The 17513-nt window shown below is 42.9% G+C and overlaps 1 protein-coding gene across 3 annotated transcripts in view; it reads left to right on the top strand.

Moving 5' to 3' along the window:
* LOC105476041 (grainyhead like transcription factor 2) overlaps window positions 1–17513 on the top strand; it is a 184607-nt gene that overhangs the window by 106113 nt on the left and 60981 nt on the right. For all 3 annotated transcript variants that reach the window (XM_071067933.1, XM_011731661.3, XM_011731660.3), the window contains exon 8: window positions 2558–2652. In XM_071067933.1, the coding sequence (XP_070924034.1) occupies window positions 2558–2652 (95 nt within the window). The remainder of the gene's footprint in view (window positions 1–2557; window positions 2653–17513) is intronic.

Here is a 17513-nt window from a genome sequence, read left to right as displayed (position 1 = left end):
GCGTGATGGCAGGTGCCTGTAGTCTCAGCCACTCGGGAGGCTGAGACAGGAGAATCGCTTGAACCCGGGAGGCAGCTCTTGCAGTGAGCCGAGATCGCGCCACTGCACTCCAGCCTGGGTGACAGAGTGAGACTCTGTCTCAAAAAATAAAAAAATAAAAAAAATAAATAAATGAAACAAAGAGAAAAAAATAAATACAGAGAGTCAAAAACAAAATGAAAGCTGGTTCAACCTCCTTTGCAATCAATAAATTACAAATTAAATTAATGAGTCACCATGTTTTACATATCAGTTTGGAAAGCAACATTTTGAGGAAACAACAACACATGTACTGTTGCTGTGAACATCAACTGTTTCAACTTTTGCAGGAACACTTCGACAAAATGAATTAAAAGCCTTAAATTTTTTTTTCTTTGACCTGCTACTTTCACTTCTGAGAATATATATTAATGAAATACAATTAAGCGTATATGCATTTTTAGCTGTAAAGATAATTAAATAAAACCTTATTTGAAATAGAAAAGTATTGGACATCATCTGGCTGAGACAAGCAAAATAAAGTCGTGGCACATAATTCAATTTAGTGGTATTTGGCCATTAAAAGTAATTTTATACCAGTTTATTGACATGGGAAGATGCTGATGATGTGTTAGGCAAAAATAAATACATTAAGAAATAACTGTTATAGTACTGTATAAAATGTTTACATATTTTTGAGAAAGGGAAGCAGAGAGAAAGATAGGAAGGATAAAGTGTACCACAGATATGTTTATAGTTGGTTATTTGTGGATAAGAAGATTGTGGTTGCTTTTAAATATTTTTCTTATTTGTTCATGATCTCTGACTCTCCTGTGGTGGCCACACATGCTTTTATATTGAAGTGTGTGCTTTATTTAAAATGTAAACATGTAGTTTGGCTTTAAAATTTCCATGGGGGAAACCACAGAAGCACGGCAAAGGACATTAGTAAGCAGTCTCCGTAAGGAGACACCTGGTTGGCTATCCTGTGTGAGAAGAGATGTTTCAACTTAAAAGTGGTAGAAGAAGTGCGAATATATTGTCAGTGAAATGCTGCCTTGTGCTCATCAGATTGGCAAGAAAGTAGGGACAAAGAGGGAAATAGAGTTCTGGTGGGAGGCTGCACTGGCTCATCCATCCTGGAGACTGAGTCTGGAGGGCTGTCCTGAAGAGCACATTTAGGAGCTTTTTATGTGATCAGCCATCGGTTCAGCTCCCAGGAATATGAATTTTTATCACAGAGTTGTCTGTACCAGAGAGCAGAGACCACTGAAGGGTCCATCTCTGGGATGGGGGATAAGTAAACTGTGGTCGACGGTCCCTGCAGCCACAGTTAGAAACAGGCATGCAACTAGCACTAAGGTTAGATCTGAAAAGGTCTAGTGTGGATTGCCAGATAAAATACAGGGTGCCAGTTAAATCTGAATTTCTTATAAATAATGAATACATTTTAAAGATAAGTATATCCCAAATATTTGCCCAATCTGGCAACTTTAGTCATAGAATGACAGAATTTATGATAATTAAAGCTATGTACACAGGCAAATCAAACCAATATATTCCATAAGGATATATGTTAACATATTTATAGCTATTGAATTTGTGGGAAGGATAATAGGAAGAAAAAGAAATATATAGTAACCAAATAAAGTCGTAAAATAAGAGAGGGCCTTGAATAGACCAATGTTTATAGTGAACTAAGTATGATTAACTCAAGTCTCCATAGCTAAGTCCAAAAAGATTTTTTTTTGAGATGGAGTCTCACTCTGTCACCCAGGCTGGAGTGCAGTGGCACGATCTTGGCTCACTGCAACCCCGCCTTCCAGGCAAGAAAATCAAGCGATTCTTGTGCCTCAGCCTCCTAAGTAGCTAGGATTACAGGCATGTGCCACCATGCCCGGCTAATTTTTGTATTTTTAGTAGAGACAGGGTTTCACCATGTTAGCCAGGCTGGTCTCAAACTCCTGACCTCAGGTGATCCTTCCATCTCGGCGTCCCAAAGTTCTGGGATTACAGATGTGAGCCACCATACCTGGCCCTAAAAAGAAATTGTTAAAAAACTTTACTGTGTCTCCTGAAATTTTTTTTTTTTTTAACTAAAGTCCTGATGACACTGCCTGGCTGATAAACAGAATATTCTGTTCTACAAAAAATTCTGTATGGAGTACCCTGGTACTTCTAGCAAAATTAAGTGGCAGAAAAGTGAGCAGGAGGGAGAGTGGGTAGGTGACATGGGGCTTGGAAGAAAAGAGAAAACCTTAATAATTTTATAAAACTAGTAAAATATGGAACTAATGAACAAATTAGCTAAGAACATTGGTTTGCTTAGTTTTACTCTTTTAAAAGAGGAACACGCTTACATTCTTACAGAGTAAGTATTAGTAAAAGAACATAAGTGAGCACCAATCCTTAACTGTTAGCATGGAGATAGCTAGAAAAATAAGCAAAGTTTAAATTTACCCATTGGAAAATGATGGTTCAGTACATGTCACCGAGTCACTCTTACTGCTTTAAAAGCTTCTTTTTTTTAATGTTACAGCCGATTACAAGGAGAGCTTTAATACGATTGGAAACATCGAAGAGATTGCGTATAATGCTGTTTCCTTTACCTGGGACGTGAATGAAGAGGCGAAGGTGAGTGACAAAATAGCATTGATTCATTGTTCATACCTCCTAATAATGTGCCCATCCTCTGCAGTTTATTCTTTTTTAAAAGCCTCTATTGGTAGCCTCGTATTGAAAAGAAAACGAACCTTTCATCTTTAGCCTTTGCGGAGGGTAAGGGAGAAAAAAGAGCGTGCTCCTCTGTGGCTTCCTGTAGAATGTAATGACCCAAATCCTTCAGGCCCCAGGCTTCATTTTAGCACTTGCAGCTGGGAAGATGAGGCCAGAAAACCTTTTCTCTCTGCAGTGCAGATTTCCCCAAAGGCCTCTCCGTGCAGCCTCCTCCAGACGCAGGGAGGAACTCAGAGCTGATGTGTTCGTAGGTAAGCTACTGGGCAGACCGCTGACCCCATAGCCCCACCAGGCTTAAGCTGGTTGAAGGATGGAATACAGGAAGCAGGCTGCAGGTCCCTGAGCTCTACTGACGGAAGTGTGGCCACCAGTGTGACCTTCAGCCACTTGTTTAATGTTGGCTGCTTCACTAACCTTCTTCTGTTTTTCGGGGTGCACACATGGTTAAGAAGTACAAAGGCAAAATCTGTGGTGAAGTGAGCCCTGAGAGAGACGTCCACTATTGCACCAGTTTGGATAAAAGAAGGCAGATGTGCTTTCCGGCCACGAGTCTCTGATTTTATGAAAACCCCAAACCGTTCTGCTATGCCCACTCTCCTTTCTGTGTTCCTTCGCTTCTGATCCTTGATTCTTATTTTGCACTCATGGGAAGGTGCCAGATGAAACGTAAGCTTGTTTTTTGGTTTAGTTCTGGACCATCTAGGTGGGTGTTAGAAGAGTTTGTCTTCAAGCAAATGAAAAGGTCAATGTACACTGCTCTGGTCAATGCTTTATTGTCTGAGAGCAGGGGGAAGGCTGGGTGAGAAAGGAAATGGGTTGGGAGTTTGCAGGCACGGCTACAGAAGAAGAATTGCCCAGTGTCTCATTTCACTCAAGTATAAAACAATGTAGAATAGGCCTGAGAAAGGCAGCCCAAATGGGCAAATGGTGATAGAGTGCCCGTACAGCCTGGAGAAGTTTCTGTGGCTCAGTCTCAGTGCCTCCCAGAAAGGAAGCAGACCTTGCTGTGGGGTGCGAGATTGGTCCCACACAGAACTGTAGGCATATGTGTCTCTAAGGTCCACTCCTCCTTCATTTAAAGTTTCCTGCCCAAGCCATGTGCTTTTGGCACTTTATTAATCTCCTCGGCTACCTGAGCCCCGTTCTCCCTGCCCCTCCCCTCTCCTGAGAACACTGTGCTCCTGTGCTCAGGGCTATCTGCACCGTTCCCACATTCCTGCCTAGTGCCTCCTTATTCCAGCCAATGCTTGCCCTTTCTCATCGTTCCCTGTTCTCTCAGAGGCTAGACTGCTGGACCTGATCAGTAAGAGGCAGTCTGTGTGACGGCACAGGACTAGGATGGCCACTGAGTCATCCTGAGCAAGTCATCTGACCTCTCTGGGCCTCCGTTCTGGCATGCAGACAAACACACAGATTTCCAAATGTCTCTACTGCAGCCAGCATCATGCTGAGGGCATAAACCACGATGGATGATCCAGTGCTCTGGAGGGGAGGCCTGGGAAACAGTAACTGAGCAACCGTGTGACCAGGGAGAGGCAGGGCCTATGTCAGAGTCCCTGGGAAGAAAATGGAAGTGTCTTATCAGTGTTAAAGGACCAGGCATGGTGGCTGATGCTTGTAATCCCAGCGCTTTGGGAGGCCAAGGTGGGAGGATCCTTGAGGCCAGAAGTTCAAGAGTAACCTGGGTAAAGTAGGGAGACCCCATGTCTACAAAATAAAAAATAAAAAATAATTAGCTGGGCAGGGTGGCATGCATCTGACGTCCTAGCTACCCAGGAGGCAGAGGTGGGAGGATTGCTCAAGCCCAGACAGTAAAGGCTGCAATGAACCATGATCATGCCGCTGTACTCTAGCCTCAGTAACAGACCAGGACCCTGTCTTAAACACACACACCACCACTACCACCACCACCACCACCACCACCAACAACAACAAAACAAATGTTAAGGCGAGCTATAACTATGAGCTGTAATCATTACCATAATTTTCATTATCACGCAATCTGTGATAATGAGTGCTAGTGGGTGAATGTTTTAACTGTTCTGCTTCAATAGGAACCTTTTATAGAAATGCCTAACCTAGAAGGGACAGTTTAATGATGGAAGCTTTAGGCTCTGTAGTAAACCAATGAGATAGTTAATGTGGAGTTGAGTTGACCTTCCAGCCCAGTTCATTCCATACCACTCATTCACCATAAGCAGGAGCTTACTTTCCTTGTCTAAATGTGTGTGCCTGTGCATGTGGGTGTACATGTGAGTATGCATGTGTATGAACCATGTTGCTCAGAGCAGACAAGTTTAAGCTCACATATGCTTTGAAAAATGACAGTGGAGGATATTTTATATTGCATTGTTTTATGTTGCAAAATTTGTTTAGCTTCATTAATAATATTTTAAGTGACTATTACTTGGTGGCAGCAATTGTTTGAGGTTTGGGTTAATCAATAAGTAATGAAAAAAGTTCCAAATATTTTTCTCCAGACTACTGAAGAGCACTTAATGTTTTATTTTACTTTAAGTTCCTGGATACAAGTGCAGAACGTGTAGGTTTGTTGCATAGATATACGTGTACCATGATGGTTTGCTGCCCCTATCAACCCATCATCTAGGTTTTCAACAAAGCAAGAAGTAAAAGCCCTGCATGCATTACGTATTTGTCCTAAGGCTCTCCCTTCCCTAGACCCCCACCCCTCCACGGGCCCTGGTGATGTGAGGTTCCCCCTCCGTGTCCATGTGTTCTTACTGTTCAGCTCCCACTTATGAGTGAGAACATGAGGTGTTGGTTTCCTGTTCCCGTGTTAGTTACTGAAGAGCTTTTAAAGAGAAACCATAAAAGTTAAATCTACTTCATTAGAAAGGCTGAGAGGATTTTTTTAAATCTGCGGAGCCTAAGGCATTTCTCTAAAATATCATTGATTTTATAATAAGCAGACTACAAAAGGCAAAATTGCATGATTGTTGAAAAAAAGGTTTTCAACAAAGCAAGAAGTAAAAGGCATCCCTCTCACAGTGGAAGTGTCTGTGATCTTCCTGTTGTGGACCTATCTGTCACAAGTAGTTGCATTTGCTTTCAAATTCCCATTGGTAACATCTGCACATAAATCTTTCCTAGGCTTCAGGGCAGCAGGCCCTTTCAGTATCACATGATATTTTAGTTTGTATGTCCAGAGGACACAAACTTGTGGCCTGCAGCCTTTAGATGGTCCACAGAATGCATATATGTATGTGTGTGTTATGCATTTTTGTACTTCTATTTAAAATTTTAACATTTTTTGGCCCACATTAAATAATCAGAAGATGATTATTTTTAAAAATCCAGGTTTTTAAGTCTCTTGGATAATTGAAGATTCTGGCAACCATTAAGCCCTAGTGTTTGCAAGGTGATGAGTGACTCTAATAAGGTACTGGGCTCTTTATGGCTTTCTCTAGCATTCTCCATTCTGGAATTTTCCCTGCCTAGCCCTGGTGAACATTTGAGTTTTCATGCCCAACTATGCCCCCCAGGCAACTGATATGCAGATTAGCTCTTCACTGCCTTTCAGCATTTAGGAGGGTAGTGACACAATGCAGGTTGAAGCCGTAGGTAGGTTCAGTCTTTCTGCCCGGAGCTCAGAGGAATGGGGCAAGCAAGGCCACCGGCATTCCCTGGCTCCCTGGCTCCTTTGGCCTGGTCCTCATGGTGCTGCAGCTGCAGCAGGCCAGGCACTGATTTGTGTCCCCACTGCTGAAGAGGGAATCTGTGACATTCTTCTGAATGCTCACAACAGTGGTAAATCTTGGTCTTTCAAGATGTTTAAAAAAAAAACAAAACACCAGAAACCACCTCAATCCAAATGTGAATACATATAAACAAGCTGGATAATACCACCTGAGGATTAAGAATGAGGGTTTTTTTTTGACACCAAGTTTTATATATCATCTTTGGAGCCGGCCATATCAGAGGAGACCTTCTAAATATGCTTTAAAGCCATGGCAGCATCATTGGAGAAACCTGTATGTCTTCCCAAGATGATTATGTTAAAGGATAGTTTTTATTTGGATATTTAGGTTTTGATGCATTTATTTAAAAAACAAAAACCAAAAAAACCAATCCAGTATTTGGTATTCTTGCCACAGATCTATAATCAAGACCTGATGATAAGGCTTATGGATTTTTCCAAAGCATACATTTTCTTTCATTGCTGACTTACATTTTATTTCTACCTCTCATTTAGCATGAACAGAAAAAAAGGAAAGACATGAAACTCTAATCATTTAATTTAATTAAATTATAGGAAAATGTTTTCCCAGGGAAGGTGTTAAAGCTATTAGTTAAAACGAGGTTTGGGGATTAATTCCAGATTTGCAGTGTCCGTTGCAGGTGGATTTTCGCAGAACTATTGCAGAGTTCTTCAACCCAGAACCCGTTTTGCTGGTTGTGACACAGAGTCTTTGCAGCAGAAATAGTCTCCAACAGGATCGGCTTTTGTCCTCAGGGTCTCTGCAGTCTGGAAGCCTGTGTAATGTGAACAGGTGTCCCTGGGCTGCTGATATCCAGGTGGACAAGGTTCTGAGTGTCCACACTGTCACTGCTTGGAAATTGATGGTGGGCAGGGCCCAGTGTGTGGCAGCAGAAAGAGCACTGAAAAGGGGTTCAGACCACCAGATTCTAGCCCTGGCACCCAAGTAACTGGCTTTTTACTTCCGTTTTTTTTTTTTTTTTTTTTTTTTTAAAAGCCACAAAACAATGGGAACTGTGTGTGTGCACATATGTGTGTGTGTAGATTAAGATCCCATCCATATGATCCCAATGGGAGGACTTCTGTGTCATATTCTTTCACATGACTCCCATTTACAAGAATTTTTAAATTTTCATTCTCTCCTTACCCAAACACTGGCACCTAAGAAGTAGATTTGTTGGTCACTAATCCCTAAGATGAGGAATTCCCACGCCAGACCCTAGTGAGTTATTAAAGGGCTGTGAGCTCAGATTCCTGGCACCGAGCACTGCCTTTTCCAAGTGATGACATCACCCCCCGAGCAGAGTGCAGCAAACCCTAATTACAGACTTCCTTTTCTCCTAGATTTCTAAGGAGTCTTGAAACTGGGCCCCTTATTTTCGTCCAGGGCTGTTTTCTCTGTTCACAATGATTTTAAGATTAAACCAATCTTGGTTTGCTACAAAGACCTCCCTCATGTGACCACAGGGAAGAATTACTTGAGCATTAAAGATGCTTAGTGCTTTGCACTGACTTTCAGGAACATGTTTCCTTTTCGGATTTTTTCACTGGAACACTGTAACAATTCCTCCATGTCTCTACGCTTCACCCTTCCTTGGTTTATAATACATAAGGTTTAAAAAAGCTTTCTTTCCATGAATATTTTTTTAAATTGCTCTGCCTCCAAGCCTTTTAGAATGACCTTAGTTCAGGATTCACTGAAACTGTTCACTACCATTGTGTCCGGAATTGGTGGGTTCTTGGTCTCGCTGACTTCAAGAATGAAGCCGCGGACTCTCACCGTGAGTGTTACAGTCCTTAAAGATGGTGTGTTTGAAGTTTGTCCTTCAGGTGTTCAGATGTGTCTGGAGTTTCTTCCTTCTGGTGGGTTAGTGGTCTCCCTGGCTTCAGGAGTGAAGCTACAGACCTCCACCGTGTTACAGCTCTTAAAGGCAGCATGTCTGGAGTTGTTCATGCCTCTCGGTGGCTTCCTGGTCTCACTGGCTTCAGGCATGAAGCTGCAGACCTTCACAGTGAGCGTTATAGCTCATAAAGGTGGCGCAGACCCAAAGAGTGAGCAGCAGCAGGATTTATTGCCAAGAGCAAAAGAACAAAGGTTCCACAATCAGAAGAGAAGAGAACCCCAACTAGTTACCAGCGCTACCGTGGGCAGCCTGCTTTTATTTCCTTATCTGACCCCACCCACATCATGCCAATTGGTCCATTTTACAGAGAACTGATTGCCCCATTTTACAGAGAGCTGATTGGTCCGTTTTGACAGGGTGCTGATTGGTACGTTTACAAACCTTGAGCTAGACACAGAGTGCTGATTGGTGCATTTGCAATCCTTTAGCTAGACACAAAAGTTCTGCAAGTCCCCACTAGATTAGCTAGACACAGAGCAGTGATTGGTGTGTTTACAAACCTTGAGCTAGACACAGGGTGCTGATGGGTGCGTTTACAAACCTTGAGCTAGACACAAAGTGCTGATTGGTGCATTTACAAACCTTTAGCTAGACATAAAAGTTCTCCAACTCCCCACCTGACTCAGGAGCCCAGCTGGCTTAGCCTAGTGGATGCTGCAGGGGGGCTGCAGCCTGAGCTGCCCTCCAGTCCCCTGCCCCTCACGCCCACACTCCTCAGCTCTTGGGCGGTTGATGGGATCCGGCGGTTGATGGGATCCGGCGGTTGATGGGATAGGGCGGTTGATGGGATCCGGTGGTCGGTGGGATCAGGCGGCGCCGTAGAGCAGGGGGCGGCGCCTGTCGGGGAGGCGGCTGAGACCCAGCGAGAATTCCAGCGCAGCGCGGCGGTGCTGGAGGACCCCGCGCGGCTCCTCAAGTGCAGCCCGAGTGGACACTGAGGCCGAGGAGGCGCCGGGAGGGAGCGAGGGCTGCTAGCACGTTGTCACCTCTCACTATCACACTAAATAATCATGCTGACAAATAAATCTACTACTAGCCATCTCCGATCTTTATGATTTTTAGAAAAGTCCATTATAATTCAATAATATAAAACTCTGATCTCCCAGGGTTATTCTTTGCTGCCTTCTAGGCCAGTGCCTCTGTTTTCAGAAGCAGAGTGATTACTTTCCTGAGCCATGTGTATCCCACTCCCCCCTTCCGCTGTGTGTTGAGTTGCAGGAGAGGACTTAGGGGTATTGGTTTGTCTACCCTTCTGCTCTGTTAGAGCATCAGCAAATGTTCTTCCTGCATTTTGGGATTGGGGAGGACCTTCCAGACAGGAAGTTGTTGCAGTTTTTGAAAGGGCCAAGGACAAAGTAAGGCATCTGTTTTTATCTCTGTTAATAAATTTTCCTAATGAGATTGGAGGTGGGCAGGGCTGAAACCCAATGGAGGTGGGGAAGGGAGCAAGAGTCTAAGAGGCATCATGGATAATCTTCTTGGGCCTCTCAGATTCTGATTCCACTAAATATGACCTCTCAACGTATCAGGTCCTGCAAGATTGGGCAAATGGAAAAAGTGAATTTAGAACTCAGGGCCCTATGAGTCCAGAGCCCATGCTGTTGACTATCCTGATAGAGAGAAATCTGATTTTTGTTTAAACCAAAGCAAGCTATGATTTTCCTTCTTCAAGCAATCTATAGGGGACAAACTGTGCGCATCCAGAAAGAAAGAAAATGAGTGGCTAACCCCATTTCCTCAAGCAAAGCAGATCAATCAGGCCACCCTGCTTTTGCCACCTGCCCTGTCCTCATGCCACACTTTCTCCTTCCCCACAAAAATGGGCCTGCTGGTCCAGCACTTCCAGCACATAGGGCTCTCCCTATCCACGTCTTCTGTTACCCTGGTACATCACCTGTCTGTATCATACATATTGACCGGAACTGATGTGGGAGTGAAAATTCCTTGCACTCTTCAATGGAGCATTTGCCTGCTGATTAGCCTAACACTAGTGAGATCCTCTGCAAAGATTAGTGCATGCTTTCAATTACAGTGCTGAGACATATCAGTGTTTTCTTCTCCATGCCTTTACACATTTATTCTTCATTTCTCCCATCTCTCTCCAGCTCCTTTCCCTGGTATCCTGAATTTCATTTTTATTCATTTACACGATCTCTTACACCTTTCTCTAGTATATTTCTTCTGTTATGAATAGTGGAGGCAATTCCTTGCTCTTTTTTTTTTTTTTTTTTTTGCAAAACCATGCAAGAAGCACAGCACTAAAAAATTTCCAAAACAAGAATGAGGATTATGATCAGAGAAGATGAAGCTTGCAGGAGGCATACGGTGACCCTCCACTCTACATGTGCAACTTAAGAAATCCAACAAACAAATCCTCACATTTACCAGGATGGTAATTGGAAATGACTACTTACACATAAGCCAATTTTCCTTTTAAAGAGAGATTCCTGTAATCTTGGTTCTCTTTGGAATGCTTCAAATGCATTGGATTTACGAAAGAGGTGTGTATGTAATTTTTGAAACTGTGGGAAAATGCAAGGTGAGGAGACATGTTGGTATTTCCTCTGGGTCCTATTTGCATTAATAGTTTTGCCCCATTGCCTTCCTGTTGGATTTTGCTTTAATACTAACAAGTACATATCGTCTAAGAACTGAGAGCCTGTCTCAGGGAGGTAAACAGAGATGTGCTAAGATGAGCTGGCTGGTGAGAGGAAACTAGAAGTGCAAGTTGAAAGTAAAATGTTCTCATCTGTATTTGTAAATCCATTTTTAAGGGAGAAAATGAAGTTGATTTAAATGTCCCAGCACTGCCTGACAGCTGCCCTGGACTTAGGAGTGCATCTGATGTGGCCTGGGTCATGGTGACGACAGTGAACTGGCTTCAGGTTGTGAGATGTGACTAGAGCCATCATATAGGCTGGCTTACTATTTCCGTAGAAAACCTAACTCTCTTCCTCCTCTCACTTCCTCCGCTCACCTCCTCTCTCAGTGTTGTCTTTTCAAGGTGAGCAAGCCAAGCCTAGCTTTCTGCTCCAGCAGCTGCTATTAGAGAGGAAAAACAGCTCTGTGTCCTCGTTATCTCAATTTCAGTAGCTTGAAAGATAAGATGGTGAGAACCGCAGGGCTTTGGCCATAGCTTATGAAAAAGGAATAAATTGGAGAAAACACAGGTGTTCTAACTTCTCGTATACTGCAAATTATTCAGTCTCTTTGGGTGAAAAATAAGGTTATACTAATTGAAAGTCTGGCTTGTGTTCAGTACCATATCATGGCTAATCCATTAAGTTGTCTCAAATGTGTTATTTTTCTCCTTTCCCTCCCTCTGTCTCTCTTCCTTTTTGGTCTAAACTGCTTAATCAGTTTTTATTGAGCCTCCATTGTGTGCCAAGCCAGCTCTTTTGAAAATTAAAGTTCCGGTAGTCTTAACGAATCATGCTTTCCGAAGGGCTGTTCCTAAATGGACAGCGTTCTTGTTCTGCTGAACTCCATTGCTGGATACCAAAGGAGAAGGAAAGATGTGTAAATACTGTTTTTCAGGATGAAAATGGAAACCAAAGGACTGTCTGAAGGAGACTACATTCCTGAGTGCCCTGTGGGTTCATGACCTTGCTTATTCCCCAGCCCGCACCCCTCAGCAGCCCAGTGCTTTTGACTGGGGAGTTCTTTTTCTGCTTACAAGACAGTCTAGGATGATATGGGGTTGGTAGATGTTAATGATCAAGAAAAAGTTATATTCCATTTTTTTGCCTAAATTAATGTATTGCCTGATTTTAAATAGGCAATCTTGTGGAAAATTACAGAATATTACAAAACATATCCCTTGGTCTCAAAAGTAAAAATAGGGTTGGGGGATACTCCTAGGAGGGGTCTTGAAAGATTGAATTGCACACTGCAAAGCAGGGCAAATGGCATTTTTATGTGTTTGCTGAGGTGTGGTGTGGGTAAAGGAAGCCTTACAAGAGAAAAGTAAACATTTGCTGGAGTCTTTGGTATTGAACTTAAACAAAGCCATGCCTTTGTTCCAGTTTTATAAGGTAATGGATGTTAGGAAAAGCTATAAAGCTGGAGTTAATTCATATATAAAAGGAATAATCTTTGGAAGGCATCTCACCAAAGGTATCAATGGCTAGATCTTTGTTAGAATTTTTTCTGGACTGAATTTTGCTTAGGACTCTGTAATTAACATGTAAGAACTATTGTATTGTGCAGAGAATTAGACTGCATACTTGGATTTCATAAAATGATTGTGTGTGCATGTATACACAATGACTAATATTTGTTCAGTGATTACCCTATACCAGGCACTCTGCCAGGCACTCCATATACATTATGCAATATTCATATTTTTAAGTGAATAACAATTTCCATGTAACTAATGAGGAATTTGAAGCCCAGAAAAGTTAACTAGCTTACCTGAGGTTGCACAGCTAGTGCATGGTAGAACTGGAATTCTAACCTTGGGCTGTCTGGTTCTGAAGCATGTGCTTTTTCCATGGCACCTTTTTGGTTTGGAAAGACCTAGTAGTAATATCTCCTTTCACCTCTGACAAGGGAATAATCATTCCTGTGAAGCAGCACACCCACTGCATATCAGGCACTGGGCCAGGTGGTGGAGGTCCTGAACAAACAAGCCAGGCAGAATCCCTGCGCTTAGAGAATGTTTGGACTAGGCTAGGAACTGAGATGCAGATGTAAATAATTGAAATATAAGGCAGGTAAGTGACAGTGACTCTACGGGAGATAAAGTGCTAGAAGAAAAGGTCTGAAGAGAGAGGCAGCTCCATTATTTATTTTTTTACATTTTATTTTTTAAAATTTCAAGTGAAAAATTGAAAGACTAATACATTTGATACCACTTACCCTTCACCTAGATTGACTCATTGTTAATATTTTGCCAGATTTGCTTTATTTCTCTCTCTCTCTCTCTCTCTCTTTCACACACACACACACACACACCCCTACACCTTAGTTCTAAGTACTTCAGCATGTAGAGAGGTCCTCTTTCTGTGGGATCGGGAAGGTACAAGGAAGGATGTGGCACACAGGGTGTGTTTTCCGGATCAGGTGGACTTAGACATAAGGAAGCTGGGAGAAGAGTGTGCAGTGGGGAACAAGGGAGCATCCAAAGGTGCAGAACCTGGAAAGCACAAGGAGAGAGGGCACTGCGCCACTCAGGAGAGTGTGACACTCAGGAGACAAGTTAGTGTTAGCTGTAAAGAGGGGATGATAGAAGTCATGACAAAGGATGAGATTGCTGTGGAGAGAATTGGAGGGTGGGCAAAACAGGGTGAAGGATGGGACTTTAGAAAATGTAGAGGGAGAGGAGCTGGAGAAGGAAGGGGTGGTGAGTAAGAGCAGAGAAGAAGAAAGGGGAAGGAAGGAAGGAGAAGGAGGACAAAGAGGACAAGAGAGGGCCACCAAAGCCCAATGGTTTAGGCAGTGATTGTTCAAACTGTGATCCTCAATAAGCAGCATCAGTGCTGACTTGGGAGATTGTTAGAAACACAAATATTTGTATCTCCCAACCCAGGCCCACTGAATTAGAAACTCTGGGGATGAGGCCCTGTAACCTGTGTTTCAGCCAGGCCTCCTGGCGATTCTGATGCATATTAAATTAGGAAACGCCTGTTATGAAGATGCTGCTGAGAAGGCTGCCCTTGCTTTGAAGAAAGCAATTTCAGAAGTAAATTTATACACGCACATGTGAACAAAAGCCACGTAGAAAGAAGTTCATTGCAGCATTGTTTATGACAGGAAAACACTGGAAACAACCTAATGTTGAAGAAATTGTCATTCCATATTTCATGCTTTTTTAAAGAGAGAGAGAAAGTGATCTTCAGACTTTATTGTTAAGTGAAAAAAGCAAGATGCAGACCTGTGTGCGTTTTATGCTACCACTTGTGTAAAATAGGAAATGATGTGTATTTGCATTTGCATAACGTGTTTCTGGAAAGATACTCAAGAAATTGTTGGCTGGCTGGGGAACAAGGAAGGGAGGTAATTTTCACAGTTTACCCTTTTGTGCCTTTTGGATTTTGTACCATATTCAGGTATTGCGAACTCAAAACAAGTTTTAAGTATTAAACATGGACAGAAAAAGCTTCATGTAATAAATGCTGAAAAAGTCGAGTGAATTAATCTTTCCATCTGTACTGAAGTTCTTCTGCCTGGGAGCTCATTATTTCACCAAGCAGCCCAATCTCTCATTACGCAGTGTCAAAAGTCTCCCTCACCCCGATGTGCTGCTTCGCAAGATCTGCTCATGACAGAGCCGAGTGGGAGAAACTGTTGTAGTTTGAAGAGCAGTGAAGGTTTCTGCCTGAGTGACTTCCCCGTGCTCTCCCCAGCAATACCTGGGATTCAACCCCTCCCAAAGTGCTGTGGGGAGAGAGATTTAATGTTTTTAAATCAATGTTCCTTAATTAAATGTTTGTTCCATTAATGCAAATCAGAACTCATCTACCTTTGGATCATTTAAAGTTAGCTTCACAAAATCCCCAGGGAGAGAATCCGGCTGGAAGGTAGCAATAGAGGGAGGAAGTAGTAATCCTACAGGAAGGAGGGCTTGAACTGGGGGACCCTGGGAATGCTAAGGAGGCCACCCAGGCAGGAGCATTCAGGGAGGTAAAATGGAGAGGACTTTGTTGACTCTGCCATGTGGGTGAGAGCTTGGAGTTCAAGAACAGGACCAGCTGAGAGACGAGCTGTCTGAACGGAGAGAGATAATGTTGATGATAGTAAAATTCTTTCGATGTTCATGACACTCTACAGTTTAAAAATATTTTTTCATTTAAGTGTCACAGTACCAAGGTAGGGATTGCTATGCCTATTTAAAAGAAGAAAGTGAGGCCCAGAAAGGTTAGACAATGAGTCCCAGGCTGTAGTGCTAGGGTTTGCACCAGGCACACCATTTTGAGCCTCTTGGCAGATATTTTTTTCTGGCTTTGCTTTACTTTCATTATAATCAAACCCAGGTTTGGCTTCTCACCACTTGAAAGCCAGACTCAAGAGACAAGGGTTGGTGGAAGGAAAAGCAGGTTTATTCAGAAAGGAGCATAACCAAGAAGATGGTGAGCTAATGTTCTAAGGTACCATCATAGGTCAGTACAACCTTTAGGCTCTTTCAATAGTAAGGGCAAGAGGACAAGAAGGGGGTTGAGATCAAGAGGTAACCAGTGACAGCAGACATCTGGACAGCAGTGAGTGTCCGAGGAGGCTGGGAACTTCCTTGTCCTTGATCAGGTCACAATGCTCCTAAAAATCTTTAACAAAACATAGTTAGTTGTTTACATACTTCCCCTTTCATCCCAGGATTAGTTATAAGACCTACATGACTGCTGTTTTCACATATTACGTCAGTGCTCTGAAATCATCCTTGCCTATGTGTAGGAATGGGTAAAGACCCCTTAAACAAAAATGGAGTTAGTTATGTTAGTTCTTTTGCTGTCTCACTGTTATGTCTTCTCACCCTCCAGCTTCAGAGAAAGCTCTTTCTTCCTCTCATAAAACTTCACTTGTGAGTTGATCTCCTTTATCCCCTGCTTCTGAGGCTCTTGACTCCCACAGCCACTCCTCCCTGCAGCCTCTTACATACCTCATCTCTTGTCGTGTGGATGCCTCCTTCATCTCAGAAGTGCACGTCTGCTGGGCCAGCTGCCCGCTCCCAGTGCTCCCATCCCTCCCTTAGCTGAGGTGCTTCTTCTCCATCTCTTTGACCTGTCTCACTTGCCCAGCAATCACCTTCCTCTCCTCCCTTCCATTGGTCTGGCCTCTGGAAGTAGCATGGATGCTCTCCACTACTGAACACAATGACCTTTTCTCAGTCTTCATGCCCCTGTCCTCTCTGTAGCTTGGATGTTGGAGGCTATGGCCACAGCTCTATCTGCCTTGACCTCAGAGATGCACACTTGGCCTCATTCAGTGCTTATTACTGGATCACAGTGATAAAAACAGATTGATTTGCCTCTTTCCTCACCACTCCCTGCCTTTCAGGTTCTTTCTTCACTTTCCAGATATAAACTCTCCTTTTCCATTAGGGTGATCTCTACATTTTTTCAGAGCCAGCATGAGCTTTTTTTCCCTTCCATCTCTCTTTCTCCTGTCTCAAGACTCCTACAGGAAATCTTCCCTGGCTGCCTTGTTGAGCTCTCTTCTTCTTTCTTTTTTTTTGAGATGAAGTCTCGCTCTGTCACCTAGGCTGGAATGCAATGGCGGGATCTCAGCTCACTAAAACCTCTGCCTTCCAGGTTCAAGCAATTCTCCTGCCTCAGCCTCCCCAGTAGCTGGGATTACAGGCATGTACCACCATGCCTAGCTTATTTTTGTATTTTTAATAGGTATGTCGTTTCACCATGTTGGCCAGGCTAGTCTCGAACTGCTGACCTCAGGTGATCCACCTGCCTCAGCCTCCCAAAGTGCTGGGATTGTAGGTGTGAGCCACCATGCCTGACCTTCTCTCTTCTTAAAGCAAACAGAGTCTGGAGTGTTCAATTTAATATCTAATTACATACCTTCCACAACAGTGAATACTGTTGGACCCCCACCTTTTCCTTGAGGGTAGGGCCCTGCCATAGATAGACTTGTGTATTTCCCATGGCCTCTATATATAGCATCTTCATAGTGTGGGTGGATGGATGGATGGATAGATAGATAGATAGATGGATAGATAGATAGATAGATATTGATGAAGATATTCATGCTTAATATATAGTTGATGCTCAATTTATGATTGTTGATACATAACATCTAGTCAGAGCAGCTAACTCCACTGTACTAAATTGACTTCAGCTACTCATATTAATCTTTGCTCTTAGGAGGTATTGCTTATGAAAGCAAGAACATAGATAAAGTTGTGTTTAGAAAAATAATTTATCTTCTCTTAAGTTGTTGGACAAATATTTGTTGACTGTCTACCATGGGCCTAGTACTGGGAATACAATGAGCTTGAAGCAGACAAGTACCCTCCTCTTAAGGGCTTTTCAGCATCATACAGCAAACAGATAATTAAACACTAAGCAAATAAATAATAAGATAACTTCAAGTAATTGTATGTGCTATGAAGAGAGGAGAAAAGAGAAATTTGACAGACTCTGCCACTGGTCATGGGCCAAGGGGTTGAGAGGAGGAGGAAGAAGAGG

This window comes from Macaca nemestrina, chromosome 8, assembly GCF_043159975.1.
Source record: "Macaca nemestrina isolate mMacNem1 chromosome 8, mMacNem.hap1, whole genome shotgun sequence".
Classification (NCBI taxonomy): Eukaryota; Metazoa; Chordata; class Mammalia; order Primates; family Cercopithecidae; genus Macaca; species Macaca nemestrina.
Note: the sequence above shows the minus strand (reverse complement) of the source record. Positions and strands in the feature narration are given on the sequence as shown.